The sequence below is a fragment of the Melopsittacus undulatus genome, chromosome 11, assembly GCF_012275295.1.
Source record: "Melopsittacus undulatus isolate bMelUnd1 chromosome 11, bMelUnd1.mat.Z, whole genome shotgun sequence".
In the NCBI taxonomy this organism is placed as follows: domain Eukaryota; kingdom Metazoa; phylum Chordata; class Aves; order Psittaciformes; family Psittaculidae; genus Melopsittacus; species Melopsittacus undulatus.
Window position 1 is genome coordinate 21,109,500 of NC_047537.1, and position 19,431 is coordinate 21,128,930.

The 19,431-nt window shown below is 41.2% G+C and overlaps 1 protein-coding gene across 2 annotated transcripts in view; it reads right to left on the reverse strand.

The window, feature by feature from the left end:
* Positions 1–1,368: 1,368 nt before the first annotated feature.
* ERN1 (endoplasmic reticulum to nucleus signaling 1) overlaps positions 1,369–19,431 on the reverse strand; it is a 32,181-nt gene continuing 14,118 nt past the window's right edge. Inside the window, exons 3-22 of one of the 2 annotated variants that reach the window (XM_034067450.1) lie at positions 15,745–15,778; positions 14,645–14,717; positions 13,575–13,647; positions 12,383–12,505; positions 11,448–11,549; positions 10,678–10,939; positions 9,954–10,032; positions 9,244–9,406; positions 8,791–8,909; positions 8,286–8,477; positions 7,522–7,777; positions 6,653–6,743; positions 6,124–6,313; positions 5,581–5,680; positions 4,968–5,167; positions 4,580–4,727; positions 4,035–4,162; positions 3,569–3,692; positions 3,333–3,400; positions 1,369–3,119 (exon numbers count right to left, since the gene is read on the reverse strand). In XM_034067450.1, coding sequence (XP_033923341.1) covers positions 2,913–3,119; positions 3,333–3,400; positions 3,569–3,692; positions 4,035–4,162; positions 4,580–4,727; positions 4,968–5,167; positions 5,581–5,680; positions 6,124–6,313; positions 6,653–6,743; positions 7,522–7,777; positions 8,286–8,477; positions 8,791–8,909; positions 9,244–9,406; positions 9,954–10,032; positions 10,678–10,939; positions 11,448–11,549; positions 12,383–12,505; positions 13,575–13,647; positions 14,645–14,717; positions 15,745–15,778 — 2,732 coding nt within the window. In that variant the 3' untranslated portion in view covers positions 1,369–2,912. Of the gene's footprint in view, positions 3,120–3,332; positions 3,401–3,568; positions 3,693–4,034; positions 4,163–4,579; positions 4,728–4,967; positions 5,168–5,580; positions 5,681–6,123; positions 6,314–6,652; positions 6,744–7,521; positions 7,778–8,285; positions 8,478–8,790; positions 8,910–9,243; positions 9,407–9,953; positions 10,033–10,677; positions 10,940–11,447; positions 11,569–12,382; positions 12,506–13,574; positions 13,648–14,644; positions 14,718–15,744; positions 15,779–19,431 lie in introns of those variants that run through there. The other variant, XM_031046364.2, reaches the window with a different exon arrangement.

Below are 19,431 nucleotides of genomic sequence, written 5' to 3' on the forward strand. Positions count from 1 at the left end.
CCATCTTGCTGTGTGTCCTTCTCTCGGTTGGTCTGTCAGTCTGGCCATCAGTCCATCTGTCTGTCCTTCTGCTGGTTTGTCCATCCATCCGTCAGTCCTTCTATCCGTCTTTCTGTATATCCTTCCATCTGTCAGTCAGTCTCTTTGGCCCTCCTCTTGGTTGGTTTGTCTGTCAGTCTGGCTGTTTGCCCATCAGTCTGTCTGTCCTTCTGTCAGTTTGTCCATCAGTCTGTCCATCTGTCCTTCCATCTATTTTTCTGTCTCTGTCCATCAGTCCATGTATCTGTCTGTCCAACCATCAGTCTTTCCATCCACCCATTTACCCATCTTTTCCTCTCTCTGTCAGTCTGTCCATCAGTCACTCTGTCCATCCATCCATTTCTGTATGTCCTTCTCTTGGTTGATTTGTCTGTCAGTCTGGCTGTTTGTCCATCTGTCTCTCCTCTCTCTGTCCATCCATCCTTCATCCATCCCCTCTGTTTTTGTGTCCATCCTTCCATCCATCAGTCTGTCTTTTTGCCTAAGTCCATCTGTCCCTCTATTGGTCCACCAATCCATCTCTATGTCCTTCTGTTGGTACATCCATTTCACCATTCCTCTGTCCATTGTCCTCACCCTATCCATCTGTATGTCCTTTGTCCATCTTTGTCCTTTCATCCGTTTGTCCTTCATCTGTCCGTCCCTCCATCCTGTCCACTGTCAGTCCATTGTCCTCCCTGTCTGTCTGCATGTTGATTTGCTTGTCAGTCCGTCTGTCTGTCCTTCTGTTAGTCCATGCATCTGTCCATCTGTTTGTCTATCCAAGAGATGGCCGGACAGCTAGACAGTGATAGACAGATACAAATGGATGGACTGATGGACAAACCAACAAGAGAGGACAAAGATGGAGAGAAGAACAGAGGGATGGGGGAGAGAGATGGACAGACAGGCAGACAGATGGACTGGACTGATGGATGGACAGGCAGACAGATGGACTGGCAGATGGACAGACATTCAGTCAGTCCATCTGCCCTTTAGTCTGCTTGTTCATCTCTTTTTCGTACCACCTGTCATTCTGTCTCTTCATCTGCCCATTAGTTTATTGTCTGTCCATTGTCCCTCCATCCCTCCTTCCTCTGTCCCTTGTCTTGGTCCATGTGTTGTCCCTGTCTGTGTCAGCGTGTGTTTGTGTGTAGTTTCCTGCAGCAGCCCCTGTGCTGGGACAGGACCTGGTGGCTGCAAGCCCTGCGCAGCAGTGGCACCTTCTTATCTCCTTCCTCTGTGGCTCTCTCCAGGCCTGGTTCCAAAGCTGTGCTGGCCGCATGTGCACCAGTGGCTCATTGCCATGGGCACACCCCAGCACTGACAGCAGCAGTGTTGTTTTTCCAATCTGAGTACAAGTCTTTATTTAGTAGGTTTACAAAAGAGCTTTACATGAGGAGTATAAAAATATGAAATAGGCTTTGACTCTTCCTAGGTAAAACTACCATTGGTTTGCTTCAAACTTTAGAAATGGGTAATTTACACCATTGGCATCTTGTACATTGTAAAATGAGGAAAGAAAACTTCCCACAAAGTAGCTGTACGTACCCAGTCATACTGTCCATATGTACAGTACCTACAGTACTGTCGATTATTGGTAAGACATAATGGCTCAGCCATACAAATTCCCACTTTGTAATTTATCCTTTAATGAATTTCACTGAAAGATGCAGTATCGCTTTCCTCTTCCAGTTATAACATGATTAAGTATCAACACAAACCCAATTAAGACTGATTTGGCATGCTTTGTACTTGTACCACTTGGATCCAATACCACTTTGTAGTAAAAATTAAATAAATATAAATACATTAAATAAATATATTGTAAAAGAACACCCCACTTCCATTAGAATTCAGCATTTCTTTCTTCTTTGCACGATCAATGCTTTGTCACAGCTTTTGGGCCAATGAAAAGAAATACTGCATCTTTAAAACCAGAGGCTTGATGTAATCTGCAACCTGCAAACAGGAACGGGGTGGGGGCAGTTCTTTCATAGCTTTGTCACACATAGGAAACAAGGAGAGGCCCTGCGTTTAATATTTAGTTCCGTTTTCCTCAGGACTTGTCTTACTTCTGGCTCTGGTGCTCCTGGCTTCACAGGCCCAGGACACTCACTGTGTAGCCATGGTTAGCCACCATGAGCAGCTCACAGCTGGGAGCACTGTATTGCTCTAATGTCACTGGGTCGAACTGATACTGCGATTTAAGTCAAGTTCAAGCTGTTCTGTAAATACTGCTTGATAATTAAACAATGGGGCTTATTTTCAAAGGTAAACGGTAAACCTTTAAAGGCTTTCTCAAGTCAGCATCTTTATAACTTCATCACATCTGCTCAGCTACGAGGGACTTGACTTCCAGGTTAGTATAAAGCAGAAATTGTACTCTTCCCTACTAGATTTGGATAATCATAAAGCCCTTTACGATCACTGTGGTGTGCCTAATGCTTAACTTGGCAGTAATGCAGTGGCAGGTTCTGGCGAGTTGCTACAACTAAAAGGCTCCTTTTGCAGATCCCAGTCCCTAGCAATGCTATGATTTCAATCACTGTATTTGATTCTTTGTAGTAAAACACATCAGCTATAAGATCAGAACAGTACAGGGATATTGGGTGATGGTTATATCCAGCTTTTACTCTCCATTTTTACCATCTTGCGAATAACTCCATCACCAGGGTTCATTGCTTTTCTGAGGTTACCACTTGCTCCCTGGGCTCCCACCATCTCCTGGTCCAGCGCAGGCAGAGGTACAAGGCACTTCTTGGAAGCTTGGTTTCTTCAAAGAGAGAGAATTCAGCTCTTTGGTCCCTCTTTTCCCTGCTAAAGGTAGGCCTGTGTCACAGCCCTGTGCTTGGAATGTTGGTCCTAGAGAAGGAAATTCCATCCGCCTAATCTCAAACAGTGTCTCCTGTAAGGCTCAGCTCTGCGGAGTCCTCATCATAGTAATGCTGAAAGAGTCTTTCGTGGCAGCAGATGTGCATAGCGTGGTAGGTGTGTAGGAGCAGCTGAGGGAAACGAGCTGTAAAGTAACATACAAAGTCATCTGGAATGGAGCCCAGGGTCTCTTGCACTTCAGGAGGCAGTTCTCTGTAATGGTGCTTCTGTATGGGAAAAAAAGAACAGGGAAATGCTCAGTCAGAGAGGGTCTATTCACAGATCCTCTTTAAATAGAGCTGTCTCCCATGGACAAAGTAACCACCTGCTAGTTGACTGTAAAGGAGCTCAATACCTCAATCAAGATAAGACAGGCAGACTGACAGGAAATGGAGGCAGAAGTGTAGTGTGCGTGTTACTTATGGAACAAAGTCCTTTACCTTATTCCTCATTGCCCTCAGAAGATCCCGCACGGAGCCTCCTTTGTAGGATCTGAATTTTCGAAGATCTGCAAAAGAAATGACAGGATTTCTTCTTGTGCTTTGGTGCACTTTTAGTTGCTGGCTTCAAGTCAGGTCTGTCTGCCCACAGTCATGTGCACACATGGGTGTGTTCTGACACGTAAACACATACTTTATTGTCAGCAAAGCGCTACTCTAGATTAAAGGGCCATTACCTGTCTGAAGAGGGACAGTGATGTGCTCTCTCCAGTCCAGTTTCACCACCTCTCTTCCACCTTTTTCTAGCTGCTTGACTATAGGGCCATCTAAAGTTTCTTTCTCTATCCGGTCACTAACATCCTAGAAGAGACATTCAGGTTAGTTCTAGTTTTATTTCCAGCTTTTCCCCAACAATTTAAAATTGTCCTGATAATGGGGTTATGATTCTACTTCATAATATGTAATGCTATGCTTGGGACTGGGACACAAAAGTTTCTGGGATAATGCTACCAATACATCACAGAGTAGAACATGATAACCACCTGGCTATTACACCTTTGCTTCTTCATTCCTCATAGTAACATTATGGAGTCCGTCACCTCAAACATCCACAAAGGTAGGAGACAGACTGAATTCAAGACCTGAATAAGGTGCCTACAGGCATCTTTACAACTTGAAAAGATGGAAAAGGTCAAAACAAACCTGAAAAAACTGGAGCTGCTTTTCTAGACTCCAAAAGAAGGGGTGTTTCAGCACACAGCTGGCAGACGGACGTTTCTGAGGGTCCATGCTTATCATTTGCTCTATTAAATCACGAGCGACTATGTCTTCTGCAAGGAAAAGGGTGACAACAGGCTGCTGGGAAATGTTCTGTACTTCAGAAAAGTATGTTCTCTACTCCCTGAGCACTAGCTCCACTAGCTCAAGCACTGCCTGTATAGATGTGCTGTGCAGCCACCAATGTCAGTGTGATTATGAAAATCAAAGTTCAGCTCTTTCTTACCCTTTAAATGCATTAAGTAACTGTACAGTAAAGCTCACAGGGTTCCAGATTGTGTATCCAAGAGATGCTGTGGGGTATGAACTTTAAGAGCTTTACCTGAAGAGTAACATTAGCTGTACAACTGTCAGTACTGCCAAATCTGGCAATCACTGTGGTCATAGCTCTGTCCTTTCTGTTGGCATTTAAGCACCTGGGGAAAGTTCACTAAAGCTGCAGTGCTTTATGGTTACCGAGCTTTTCTTACCATGTCTCCCTGCATTTAAAGACTCCAGGCTGTATGCACCCAGCAGAATGTTGGCTTGCCGCTGCAGAGATTTGCCAAAGGGATGGCTGCCTTCAGATATCACATAATAAAAGACACAGCCAGCTGAAAAGATGTCCACGGTATATGTCTGCAAATAAACAACCTTTAATAGCAATAATACATTGTTTTCCCCCTGAAGACTTCGATCATTGGTAATTTTGCATCTAAGAGCATAAGAAAACGTTCCAGAATCACATATTCAGCTGCAAGCCAGCATGAATGCCCAGGCATCAAGTACCGTGTGTCTTAAAGTCTGACTGCAACCATGTGCCACCCGTTGGTTGTGCTGCCTTCTCCCAGGGTACCTCGTAGAAAGATGAACACTTACAGGGTTCTCTTTGCAGTCTTCACTCAGCATCTCTGGGGCAATCCACCCTTCGGTGCCTGGCACACCCGATCGGCGGCTGAAGCTGTGCCTGCCCACTGCCAGCTTCTTGCACAGGCCAAAGTCTGAGATCATGGCTTTGACCTTCCCATGGGCATTAGGCATCGAGATGAGGATGTTATGGGGCTTCAGATCCCTGTGGACTATTACAAACACCCATTTATCCACTCCAGGCAAACCCAACAATATTTGTAAATGTTTGATGCATTTGCATTGAAAACCTTTCACAAGGCTGAGCCACCATTCGTTAAACCAAAACCCTGACCTCAAACTGTTGTCTTTGGTAGAAGCTCATCACTTTTTTTATACCATCACCACTGGTCACTGTGTTTTACATGATCCAACAAATACAGTGCCCTGAACAAATGGAACCGGCTGTTACAGGACAAGAGCAGTATCTGAGGACAGACATGACTGCTGCCAGCACTAAGTGGTGGTTCTACAACACTATTTGGGCTTGAATAAATCCCCCAGAGCCAGACCAGCTTCTCTTTTTTAAGTAAGTTCAAGAAAGACAACGCTCCCCATCCAGTACTGTAACAAGAGGCATTCTTACCAATGCTGAGGGAGTGCAGGTACGCAAGACCAGACGTTGTCTGCTGCAGGAGAGTGATGGGTTGCAAGCCATGGTGACTGAAGGCCTTCTGCTCGACGTACTATACATGACAATAGAAAAACAGGAGACTCAGCCACAGAATCGTTTATTGTTACCCTCTGCATTAGTAGTAAGTCTGTACCCCTCACAAAGAAAAAAGAAGAGATTGGGTAACTTGTGCTAGCTGGTAACACATGGAAAAGAACCTTTCATTTCTGGCTGAAGGTGATGCTCTCTAAACTGTCAGTCATTCAGCACTAGAATTCTGTATAGCCCTGCACTCCAAAAGCAAGAGTTTTCAAAGTCCAGCTGACAGGAGAGGGAGGATGAGTAGAAAGGTGTCTTTCTACAGGTCTGAAAACACCCCTGGTGCAAGAATGTGTAACTGTCACAGAGGTGATGGTGGGAGTAACTGGAACATCTCCTGCAGCAGGCACTTACTTCAGCACCCCAAGCTAAAGGAAATGGAAGGCCTTCCAGGAGAAGGCTGTCACAAATTCTTACCTCCTGTAAGGTAGCAGCACACAGCTCAATGGCGATGTACTGGAACTGCCGGTCCTTCTCCGTGCAGAAGTAGCGGATCACATTGGGATGCTCATCCGACTCTCGCAGCAGCTGCACCTCACGGTCTGCAAAGCTGAAGCACTCGGGAAGAATTCTTTTCACCGCAACATCACGGTTATCAAACGTCCCCCTGCAGCAGGAAGGAAAGCCACAGCACCCTTTGCACTTTCTGTAGACACGGCAAGTTCAAAGCAAGTGACAACAGATGTTTACAGAGGCACATTAAAGCATTTCTCATGCTGGAAACAGGTACGTTCGGTCATTAAACATTTCTAAGTGAAGAACAGTCATTTTTGCTCGTGAAGAAACACTGCATGAAAGTATTCCAGACACACGGAAAATACTTTTTTAAAAAGTTTCATATTTGTTCCTATTAGATATGTAGGGATATTTTATTTAAAATAAAGACCTAATGCAAATAAGACATTTATTGATCTGTTTAATGCTGAATACATGTATTGTCTCCTACCGGTAAACAATTGTCCCTTCAGCTCCATGTCCCAGTACATCTTTGGGGTTAAATGAGATCTTGCCAACCATCACTCTGTTTGCATCTTCATCTGAACAAAAGCCAAGAAACAGGAACTGGTTTCATATGGGTCAAGTCAGGCTTTTACAACTGCACATCCTTCAGGACCAGAATGTAAAAACCTTTTGGCTCATATTTAACAGCACAGATGATCAACACAGATTGAACATCTACATTTTGGTACCCACACTGAGCAGTCAAATAACTGTGATGACCAAATGACTAACATCCAGTGTCAAACACACTGTACACAGCACCTGACATAAGGTCTGAAAGGTAAATGTCTCAAGACAGTGTAAGAAATGGGTGGTTCTCAGCAGACAAACTCTAGGAAGTTTTACAGCTGTCAAGTGTAGGAAATGCTGCTGACAGTTATGGAAGTCAGTTTACCAGCAGCTCCCCTGATGAGCCTGGAGAGTGCCCTGGAAGATCAGTCAGGAAGGCAGGTCCTGCATAATCCTTATTTCTTGATTCCAGTTAATCATAATAGTACATATTTTTGTTTAAATGATCCTCTCTGGAGTGGCTACATCTTATAAAACTAAACTGCCATGGACAATATAATCCCTTAGCTGGTAGTTATAACCTGGGTGTTTAGTTTCTAAAGCAAATAATCCTGCTGAAGGTCAGGCCATGGCATGGCCCGGCACACCAGCACTGTGTGTACAAGCGGTCAGACTACATGAGACTGCTGGTCCTTTTCAGCTTTCTGTTCTAAGAAGTATCATCAGTGTTTCAAGTGTTGTGCTGCAGCGTCATACAGTCTGGGCAATCAGAAACCACAATAAAAGACACTGGATCAACTTTACCTCCATCTTCTTGCTCAGTGGAGAGGCAGCTCCCAACATCAGATGTGGAGATGTTGGAATAGGCAGAATGGTTTGATGCTCTGGGGGACACATTCGGTGTGCTGGCAGCTGAGCTCTCTGTGCGTCCATTGGAGGTGTCCAAGAAATCTGCTTCTGGGGGCATCTCACTGGGACCACGGAAGGGCAGTGACTGTTGCTGCAAGAGCTGTATCTTCTCTTCCAGCTGATGCTGCCTCTGTTGCTGCTGATGGACATTCTGTAAGAAAGGATCTCAAGTCATGTAAGTGAAGGGAGGTTTTTACAGTAATGGCACAAGAGGTAATTCTATAGCTACTGAGGTAGCTACATCCAAAAGGTAAGGGGGAATTTAGGACATTATCAGCCAAGCAGACTGGGGAGCTTTCACAGACACATTTTCAGTCTCATTCTGCACTTCCACTGCAAAGCTGAGAAACTGCACTGCTTGGCAAAAGCTGTTACTAGAGTGACTTTAAACCACAGATGGATAAAGGTTTTGATCCAAAAGCCAGAAAACCTGATGGTGATTCAGGTGAGGAAGAGGGGAGTGAAGCTAAGAGTGTTAAGACCATCTTCATGAAAAGAGTAACACACAAAAAGCCTGTTACATCAGATTTGTAGCCTCTGTGGGGAGGGATAAAAAACCCTGCAGTGTGTTACTTTCTAACTCCTGCACCATTTCTTGGGTTGTAAAATGTTAGCAACTATCTCAAACTCTAAAGCCCATCAAGCTGAATCAGCATTACCATTGGATAAGTGATGATAAAAGCCACCCAGCCCACAAGCAGGAAGGTGCTGAGGATGATGGTGGCCATGTCTTTTAACATGGAGTCCACAGGAGCCTCTGGCCGAGGGACAGGCCGAGCAGGTTTCTCCTCAATATCCTTTGGAACATCAGGAGGCACTTCTGTGGAGGAACCTTCAACGATATCAATCACCTAAAAGACAAAGGAAGCACTGTCAGCTCAGTATCTTCATGGGTAATGGAGCACTTACATGCCAGTCTTTCTGCTAAATCATTTTTAATGATTTCTAACTCTACCAAAGTCAAAGAAAGTTTTGCATGTGAAAGAAAATAAAGCAGCTGAAAGCCCTAACTGTGAAATAAGGAATGACACATCATCCTGTCAGTGATTCTATGTGCTAAGTGCATGAAATTCCTTACGAAACCTTCCCCTTCTGCAAAGTCCTTTCTTTCTACTCCTCTATATTCTTCTACCATCCAGTAAGATGATTACTCTCAACACAAACCTTTTCAATAGTGGCTTTTTCAGAGTCAGCTGGAATCACATTTTCAGGCCTCTTAGGTAAGTTACTTGGGAATTTCTCCAGGATCTTTGTAGGGGCAGATAACGGTGTTTCATGGTGCCCTTTAAATAAAACACATTTGTTGAAATAAAACATTGTCCATTTTTCAGAAAGATATCCTTGATCTCAGCATCTCTGCTGATGAGCAGCTATAAAGTTGAAAAAATTCACACTGAATAAAGCTGGGGCCTTGAGAAAAACAGTATCCAGGGTATACTTGAAGACATTAATTCATATGCAAATGAAGATAAATTAGAAACGATTGCCAGAATTCAGTAATTATTGCCTGAGTTCAGGCACTCATTGTGAGTGATTTAAAGCAGCTGAAAACCATCTCCAAGGTTTGGATTGGAACAGTCTGACAGACAGCAACACAAACCAAGGGGACAGAGGTACCTATTAACAGCCAGTCGTTCCAATAGTGGAGCTTGCTCTTTCCTTTCAACCTGCCCGAAAACTTCACATCCGTACTGGGGGTGATAACACATTCCCCACTGTCTTCAATTGTGACTCCTTCTGTTTTTGGACCCTCCAGTAAGGGTATGGCACTGCCACGGGGCTAGAAAGAGAGACTGGGTTACCATTAAGGAAGCACGTCATCCCTACAATATTTAAATAGGCACCTAAATAAGGGAGGTCAAGACTGGTGGGCACACAAAAATAACTGGCAGCAAAGCCAATGTAAGTGCATATTGCCACTGCACCCTTGGCAACTGCTCCAACAGCCTTGATCATTAGACCTCCTAAGTTATGTGTTGCCCAGGAGATGAGACTCTCTTGTTTGAAAAGTTAAACAGGATTTGAAATGATTTCTGAAACACAAGCATGCATTCTAAGGCCTACTGTTAACCGTTTCATAAAATACTGAATTCCCTATGCATTTCTTGATAGCAATCTGCAATTTTAAACCAAATTTCTTGTAGATGTACAGCCTTCAGTGATTTATCTTTTATTTTAATCATATTTTATTATGGGAAAGTTGTCCTTTTTTAATACATTTTTAGGTATCTTTCCATTTCAGTAATTTTTCAAAGCCAGGACAGCACAAATTCAGTAAAGGCACTTTTCAGCAGGTGTCAATTCAACTCCTGCAGCTTCCAACTTACCACAACAGTTACTCCTTCATGCACCATTGATGGCGATGCATACAGGCTTGTGGAGTATTTCCCTACATACAGAGTTGGTCTGTAAAAAAAAAACACCAGTAAGGATTAGAAAGAAGTAGACAAATGGATGTTTTCCCATCTGAGCTAAACCCTCAAGCAACACAATCCTGCAGAACCAATGCAGGAGTTTTTCAAATCATCAATATTTGTAACTTGAAAAGCCTGGATCTGTAAAATTGTTTGAAGTACTGCTGCAGTATGAAGCCATTCTTGTTATTATGACTGCGTTATTAGTTGATTATTCACAACTACTCATTTGATGCAACTCAAGTCCTATTTCGGCATTATTCAATCACTGATACTTGCCAAAATGCTGTGCACATTTCTTATAACATGAAGGGCTTCACATTATAAAAAACCAATCCTGTTCCACATTATAACAAACTGTTCAACACAGAATATCAACAGAAGTTATGAACATACCTTTTTTATGAACATATCCTAAATTTATGATAGGTGGGTTTTTTGTCACTGAATTTGGACAGTAAAAGATCAAAATATGATATAAAATAGCAGCTGGAGAACTACTAGAGCTGCTTTTATGTATTCTTTTCACCATTTTGAAACTTGTAGAATAATCCTTAACTGCATGTATACAAATAGGGTTTTAATGACAAAGCTCATGCAAGTAGACTGTGAGAACAACAAGAATATTCATGCTCACGTCAGTTTGCTCTTGGTCTCTGTTTCCTTTGGGAAAGGATATTTCCACTTGGTAATGTGTCCAACCTCCCCAGACATGAACGTCAGGTACCGCAGTGTTTCAATCCCTACGTTAGTGTGCATAACCTTCCGCAATCCTTCAAGTTGCCAGATGTAAAAAGCTACCACAGGAGAAGCGTAATTCTGAATCCACAGCACGTCCCCAGACTCACTGTCTACGGTCACCACCAGTCCATCTCCATTAGACACAAAGTGAGACATTTCTACAATATACAAATATACAGGAGATTATCTGAATTACTGCAGACATGCCGTGTTAATAATACATAGTCACAGTTCAAGCCTTATGTTAACTATGAGTCCATTTCACTTTGTATTGCAAAAGAATAGCTGATCAGTGACTCAGTCATCAGAATTAGGCTGATAAAAGTTCAGTTGCAATGCAGCAGCATCTCCATACAGTGCAATAGCATTGCAATAGCTTCCTCCAAGTGTGCACCACACCTTAGGTTTGCTTCCTGTCCTGCTACTTTTCACTACATTTGAAAGAGCTGTATCTTCACTGATTCAGTGTACCTCAAGCTACCTAACAGGCCCTAGATATTACAGCACATAAAGGATAAAGCCTGACAGATGCACATCAACTGCATGAGAATCAACCAGACAGCTTGACCTACTAATTATAGAAAAAAAATAAATCAATACTTGTGCCTGTATGTAAACCCCAGAGCCCAATTTGTGTCTATGGAAAGACAGCAATGAAATTCTTACTGTATTTTATGTCTTCATCAGGCAGAGTAGCTGCATAATCAAAATAGGTGGCATTCCATCGCAGCTCCTTCTTCTTGGTGTCATACATTGTGATCGTGTACTCTGTTAAAAAATATACAGTCTGTGAAGCAAAAAAACCTATGAGAGAATAGAATCAATCATCTCGAATCTGAGACACTCTTCAGAACATCACAAACCACTTCCTGCTCTCTGCATTTCATCTTCCCAACACAAACAAACATTTCACAGCTCTTAAAGGCCACAATACCCAATCCCTTCATACTAATCTACAGGAACCTCAGAACAATCCCCTCAGACAGTTACTGCCCATGTTACCAGCATGGTTTTACTGAACAGCTTCTTCTGTTTTACTTTGTTTTACACATTTCCAAACTCTGCATTCTAAAATTCAGCATACCATGCTGTGTAACTGTGCCATCACACTTAAAGAACACATTAATACAGAGATTAAAGAACAAGTCTGTAACACCTCCTCTTTTTTACTAGTCAACACCTACATGGTGTTGGTCTGATTTTAACAATTATCTAGAATGCCACATTTGAAGTTTCAGTGGAAATGCTGGATCTCCATTTTCTTTAAATGGTTTTTATAAAAGCTGTATGTTACAGAGCAAACTTGGGCTCCCAGCTGCTACTGGAATGTGCTGTTAGACAGAATATAAACGCCACTCAGTCAACAGGAAGAATCATGGACCATGCCTACTGAGAAAGTTTAGAAAGATCCAGTATCCTTCTGTGCTATGGAGAGTTCATAATGCTGTGTGCAGCCTAAAACTGTAAATTACACAGCTTCCTTTAAAAAACAAACTTGAAAACCTGACCTGATCACAAGGTTCTTTATTATGAGCCTGACCTTTAAGTACAATGACAACACCACATTTTATTCTAAGCTGTAGAATAAAAAAGCGTATGACCTGTTCTCCCAAGATACAGGAGGGATGTTGATGGGCAAAGACTTTCTGCAAATGAGGAAGTCAAGGTTTGCTGTTTCTCTCCAGTCATGAGGTCAATCACATACCAAATATCCTGCTTTTTACCTAGAATCAGAGTTCAAGCCACATTAACGTTCAGTTGGAAAAACTGCACTTCCACCAAGCTTCTCACGCTTCTTTTTATTTTGGTAGGCTCAAACTTAGCATGAATAAAGCATTTTTAATAAAACAATTCTCATAGCCAGGCTCAGTTTCAGCACTTAGCACTACTGGCCAAATCCCAAATATTGACAAGAAATCCTAAATACAATATTTAGAACAGTAAGTACTACTGGCTATATTATTTCACACTGAAACTGTGATAGAGTTCTGAGTGAGCTAGCAGAAGAGGAAACTGAAGTGCTAATGTTGAAGGGCAGTAAGTAGAAAAAAATTAAGAGGGTCTATGCCTTTAGTTAAGGACTGTAACCCTAAGATCCCATTCAAGACCACATGAGCCATGGCCTTAAATATTCCTCTGATGCTAAAACACGTGTTGTGGTTAGAAGCTTTAAATTAACATTTTTCACTCCTTTACTGTAGAGACACAAAGTGGAGAAGCAGAAGTAGGTATCAGCCTTTCAGATTAAAAACAAAACCAATCCAATGCTAAGTTCATCCTTATCCTTCACACATTTTACTGCTCTGATAAGTAAGAACTGCAAATCCATCTGCAATTAGAATTAGTCAGGACAATAAGCCATAAATTTGTTGCTATTTGTAGTATAATTGAGCTGACTGTATCTCAGATAACGGAGGATGTGTAACTGTCTTGCAATGGAATTTCTAATTTAATTACAATTGTCACGCAGTCAAATCATATTTGTAAGCTTAAGATGATTTTAATTAGAAGTCATATTTTGTTGAGAGATAGCATCTTGGGAAACAAAAACCACCCTTACAGGCTAATCACTGCTTAGAAAAGCTATTTTGTCCTTCAGGAAAAGTAGCTGGTTTTTGATCTTCAGCCAGTAATGGAATTCTATATTAATCAGATTTTGTCATTAGAAAGGTTCATGAAAAACCATCATTAATACCCAAAATAAAGCATTTTTCCATGCAGTCTATGTGGGAATTGACATTTTGTAGTTGCTGAACATCTTAAGAGTCTAAGAGAGATAAAAGTTGAGCTCACCCATGTACAGGATCCCATCTGAACTGCGACAGGGAGATGCCTGCACCAGCTCTGGGATAGTAAATGGAAGTTTCTAGTGGAAAAAAAAGCAAACACCAACCAACTACAATAAAAGCTCATTCACATTGGGTGTGATAGTTGTCATGTTTGTTCACAGAAAGGGATGGTCAGAAAACTTCATCAATCTCAAGTGACAGGTTTTTATTGTTTGTACTATTGCAGTGCCTGAGAATGCAGAATTTCAGGTCAAGGCCATGCTTTGCAAACCCAGAGATAAGGGGAGTGGTTTAGTAAATACTACAATACTTAATATTAAACTTCTTAAGGGAAATCAGAGAAGAGAGTCTTGTGGGAAGTCAAGTATTTTATCCCAGTATCCCCACAAAGTTTAAAAATAAGAGAAGCAAATGTGAGCTACTATCCATGGGTTACACATGGACCGGTGACTCTTCTGAAAGGGTTCAGCATTTCTGTCTCTGCTTACTAAATCTTATAAGAGTATCTAAAGGTGTCAGCACAGAACACACACTAATCCAGCCTTTTGGCAGATGGGTTTAAAGAATTAAGCATTTGGGTGAAAATGATAGATATTTGTATTACTTTGGGTGCACCTTTCCCATCAAGTCATACAGAGATAATCCAGTATTTAGGTAATACTGCAAAAATTTCATTTGTCATCATTATTTTAGCAAGTTACAGAAAATAGTACAAGAGGAAAACACATGAGCAGTGTTGATATTTTCAAGCCAAATTTATGTCCTGATGATCACAAGAAAGATGGCAACCTTCTACTTTAATGAAGTATGTTTTCACCCTGCAAAGGTGCTAGCAACACAAAACAGGGCACTCTCATTCCAAAAACTTGTATCCTAACACTGACAGGCTGGATTTTGGCTGCTCTGATCAAGCTTTTCCAAGAAACTGGTACATTTGTATTAAACAGCACAAAAGCCTGGAAAACTTTCCAGTACCTCCAAGAAAGCACCAGGTTCCCTCAGGGAGTATCCATCGTGTCAGTCTGATTGGGGCACTTTTCTAAACGTTATCATAGAAGACAAAAATATACTTACAGTCAAGCCTTCATTATTCTTGCCACCAAGTGTGTACAAACTGCCATCATTTGGGTCAGGAAGAAATGCTGGCCTAAGATTTAAGCAGCAATTACAAATGATAAAGTACTGTGCTTCTCAGAGAACAGGAAAGCATCTATGGTTAGAACTGGCTGCACAGAGAAGTTCATCTGACACTAGATTTTTTACTTTATATGATCCTTTTTTTGAAGTTTCATTTATTAGCTGTGAAAATGAAACAATGTATCAGTTCTGAAATGAATCAACTGATTACTGATACATTTGAAAATGCAAAGATCCCAACGTGGCAGGCAAATACACAGGCAAACAGGATGAAGGCTTTTAAAGAAGATCTATATGCTTTTAAAGGAGATCTGTATGCTTTTAAAATGCCACAGAACTAAAAACAAAGCAAATAAATTAACAAAACCAGCATAAGGCAGGCAAGGAACAGTAAAAGAATTGCCAGAACCACGTAATTTTGAGAAAGCAATCCTCCCTCCATCCCAAACTACAGAAGACACGCTTCAAACCCAGACCCCAGCATCAAAAACAGACTACAAAAAAGACTCTGACTTCAGAGACATAGGTAAAGCCCCACATTTTCTAGTTAAATGTGAGATTGCTATGCTGGAGGAACTAGTCTGAAATAACAGCTCGAGGGTTTCATCTGAAGATTCTGGTAGTGGTAATGGTTGGAGTTTCATAGTGTTAACAATGCTTTATCATTGTTAACAATAACAGTGTTGACAATGCTTTATCATTGTTAGTTTTTTATTTGAAGGAATGAGCACAGATCACTCCCAAGCTGTTTCTGTCATTTTCACAGCTGCTCAGTAAAGACTGTGGCACAGTCAGCACCCTTGATCTCAGAACCTGAGCAAGGGTTCGAGACAACAGTGCAGCCAAGATGCTTCTTTTTAGCCCTAAAAATAGCAGAATTATATGTAGCTAATTATATCCTTTCTGTATCTGCACCTTAAACTGACTTCTGTAAAGTATGCAGCTTTTCTAGAACATAGTTTAGGTTCAAATTAAACCAATTTCAAGACATCATGATAATCAATCAAGCTGTAAATGAGATAAGGCAACAGACTCACTCTTCCACATGTATTGGCACCTGGAGTACGGGATCTGCAAAAACAGAAGGAAAAAAAAATGTCATAATACTGGAAATTCAATTCCTTGAACTCACCAGATACAGGATTAGGTCAGGCCTGCAACAATCCCCTGTTTGGATCATGAAGCTGGGTTTATAAAATGGGAAAGTACAAAGCACCTGAGAAGTTTTAAACCTTCCGAAGTTCCTTACTCAATTTTATTCACACTACTCCCCAGCTACCCCTGGGGGGAGACTTCAAGAAAGCTGTACTGTAGCAGTACTGTATTGTACCTTGAGCATTCTCCTAACTTGGACAGAGCATTCAGCATCTGTTAGAACTGCCTGTACATATGTTCATAAAAACTCTTGCTTCCAACACATTTGTGTTCAAAAGCATTTTAAGCTTCTGGGAACAACCCAACTAACTGGAGAGGGAGCAGTGCTCTACTCAAGCACTGAACCATACTGCACCTAGCAAACTCGCTGCTGACGGTGCAAACATGTCAAGTTCCTACTTTACCTATTTTCCTCATCACATGGTTACCCACCATCATCATCATCATGGCTTGACTTCACGAATGAAGATTTGAAAAGGGTTTTACCCACGCTTACTAGAAGCACGAGGTTACCCACCACTGCAGTGGCATATCCCACACTGGCAGAGTGTCAAATACCAGTCTCCCTCCACATCACAGCAACTTTCCTCTAATGCAGGGATCCTGCAGAGCTGAGTGCCAGCTGTGGGAAGAAACCCACTGGGCACCAAACACAGCTGAATCATGCTACCTTATACTCGGAGCTTCCTACACAGGGCAGCAAAAATGCCAAGATAATTCAGCTGATAGTCCTAGGCACTGACAGTCACAGAAGATGGATGGCATGAATACCTATCTTGAGCAACTTTTCTCCTAATGATGAATTATCACCATTACCACTGTTCACTGCTGTAAGATGGGAACGCTATGCAAGTGCAGAGCTCCACATCATTGCATAAACTCCATTTAATTTATTGAGAACCCAAGTACACATCAAAAGGCCTAAGAATAATTAACACTGAAACAAAGGAGGTAAGTGATTCATCGTTACGTATGTGTCTTTACAGAGCATGCTGCTTAGCCATAACTTTATTCTATTAGCTACATTAAGAAACTAATTTCTATCCCTTGTGTGAAGACCCTGGTTTCAAGGATATGTCTGGAGGGAGCCCCTGCTCCAGACTTTTGGCTGATTATATGCTAATTATTTCTCAGTGTTTGCTTCAAGTATTCCATGAGCTTTATGATATCTAATGCAACACATGAGCACTTACGTCATCTCTCTGTTACACAAAAAGGCTAGTGAGAAAAAGTATTAGCTGAGCATTACATATATGTGAAAGTATATATACTTTCAATGGCCATATAAATGACCACTGAAAGTTAGTTCAGCCCCTGCAGTTGAACTGCTAGGTTGAACTACTTAAAAGCAAACAGACTCAAATGTTTCTCTAAGTTAAATGAGCTAAAAGAATAAAGAGACATCAAAGAATACAGGCTAGACTTCTGCTATTAATAAATGCTTTATGGGAAGGGAAGCTCAGTTTTGCAAAAGAAACAGCATCACAAATCAGCAGACAATGGCACCTGCCTCAGCTGAAGCAAGATTCAATGCAAATGCTACAAGCATTGCTAAAGGCAAAAGCCAGATAAACTATGCAAGTCTTCTGATGAACTGATTACACAATGTTTCACTTGGTAAAGAAATAAACTGTCACCTGTGGTGATGATGACTATTGCTTGACAACAGAAATCTTCAACAGGCTTGAGCAACTCTGTCCTATCTACAAACATCTCCTCAAACGATTCTTACTGATAACAAAGCCACACAACTTGTTTTTGAAGGGGTAACTGACTGCATACACATTGTTTAAGTATACAGCACAGTAATGTAGCTTTTCTTTAACATCACTTTCCAGTCAGCCTAGGCAAAGCATAAGAAAATAGTTTCATGTACAAATTATCCTCAGAAACCTTTAAACCTAATTTTAATAAAAGGATGGCTTATTGTCTGAACTAAATGGAAGTGTGAACTTGCTATATAAAATTACAATATAGAACTAGTAATGCCTGAATCAAGCTCCAGATTGCATAACTGCACTGTTACTGATGTAACACACATGCGCTTTACAGCGGAACAGCACAGTGAGATTTCCTCAAACATATTGGCATTTCTGGTGACTTTCAAAGAATGCTCAGGAAAACCTGAACAATGACAGGAAATTTCAGAAGACAAATTCTGTTTTCTAGCAACTGATTCTGGTTTGTCCATGATACTTGCAGGGGAGTCTGGTTAGTAACGCTTTCCTATAGCTCCCCTTGTCCCCCCAGAATACAGTGAACGACATTAACACAGAACAGCATTTTTGGACTAATAACTAACTTATTTTTGCTGAACTTTCTGAAACTGAGCAATCTACTTAAAAAACCCCAACTTAGAACAACTTTATCAACACACATAGCCTACAATTCAATAAATGATGCTGGAAATCCCATGAATGCCTCTTCAACTTCTGAAGCACTCTTACCTATCACAAGACATGAAAGAAAGCCTTATGACAAGTCCAAGCTGTTCAGCATGTGCTGTACAGAAGCTCACTCATGAGAAAGCCCATCAACATTTGTTTGGCATCATGTCTTCACTACCAAGAACAATAGCACTTTATCAGAACTGAAAAAATAAAAATACCCTGCTTTTATTTCTTTTCTCAGTAACTGAAATGTGATTTACTAACACAGATAAAGCAGCAGCAGATAGAACAGATTAAAATGTTGTTACAAAGTTGCAGGAATTTTTTTTAGTACTTACTGGCACATGAACCAAACACATGATTATTTTGACGGCTTCCAGAAACACTGAAGTGTTGTATATGAGCTGTTAGAAGCAGTTAGTATCAATATCTGACCCATTTCTATGCATGAGGCTACTCACAATGGAGTGAACACAAGCTAACAGTGAAGTTTATTTTTTGAAATGAAAGGAATTCTTTCACTACCAGCACTATCCACCTGGACAACCAGGCTGTGGAGAGCCATTACTCTACAGTTTTAGCTACTGAGGTGATGTAGATTTTCTCATTTTCTTAACACTTCCATGATCTTGAACTAAGCCTGTAGTTCTGCAAAGACACTTTGAAGACAGACAGTGAACTCTTCACATTCACTTTGATGTGGTTTGGGACATATTCCAACCTCATTTCAAAGTCTGTTTTGAAATAAGAATTCACTTTGAGATAAAAAGACAATCTTGTGTTTAATTTATTGTTGTTGGGTTTTACAATAGTTTTCATATGCATGATTACAGACTAGTAAAGGAACAAGTCATAACTGAAGTCACATTTTGCTGTACAATGGGCAAACGGAAAAAGCTCTTGCGAAAGTCAGAGCGGAGGCCTTATCTCCAGTGTTAACACGCCAAGACTGGAAAGACTAATCCTGCTTTCAAAACTTCCTGGAATTCCAGTTCCCTCTACTTAGGTAACTCATTCTAATAGGCCCAATCTGTTCCAATACCAACAGTGATAATAACCACTGAACAAAGGAGTAAGTATTCTCTATCAGAATAAAAATCTTACAGAGAAAATGTGATAAAAATACATCTGCCCCTCCCTTAGGTTTGCATTTGCTGTAGCAGAGAAAAAAGCCAACTA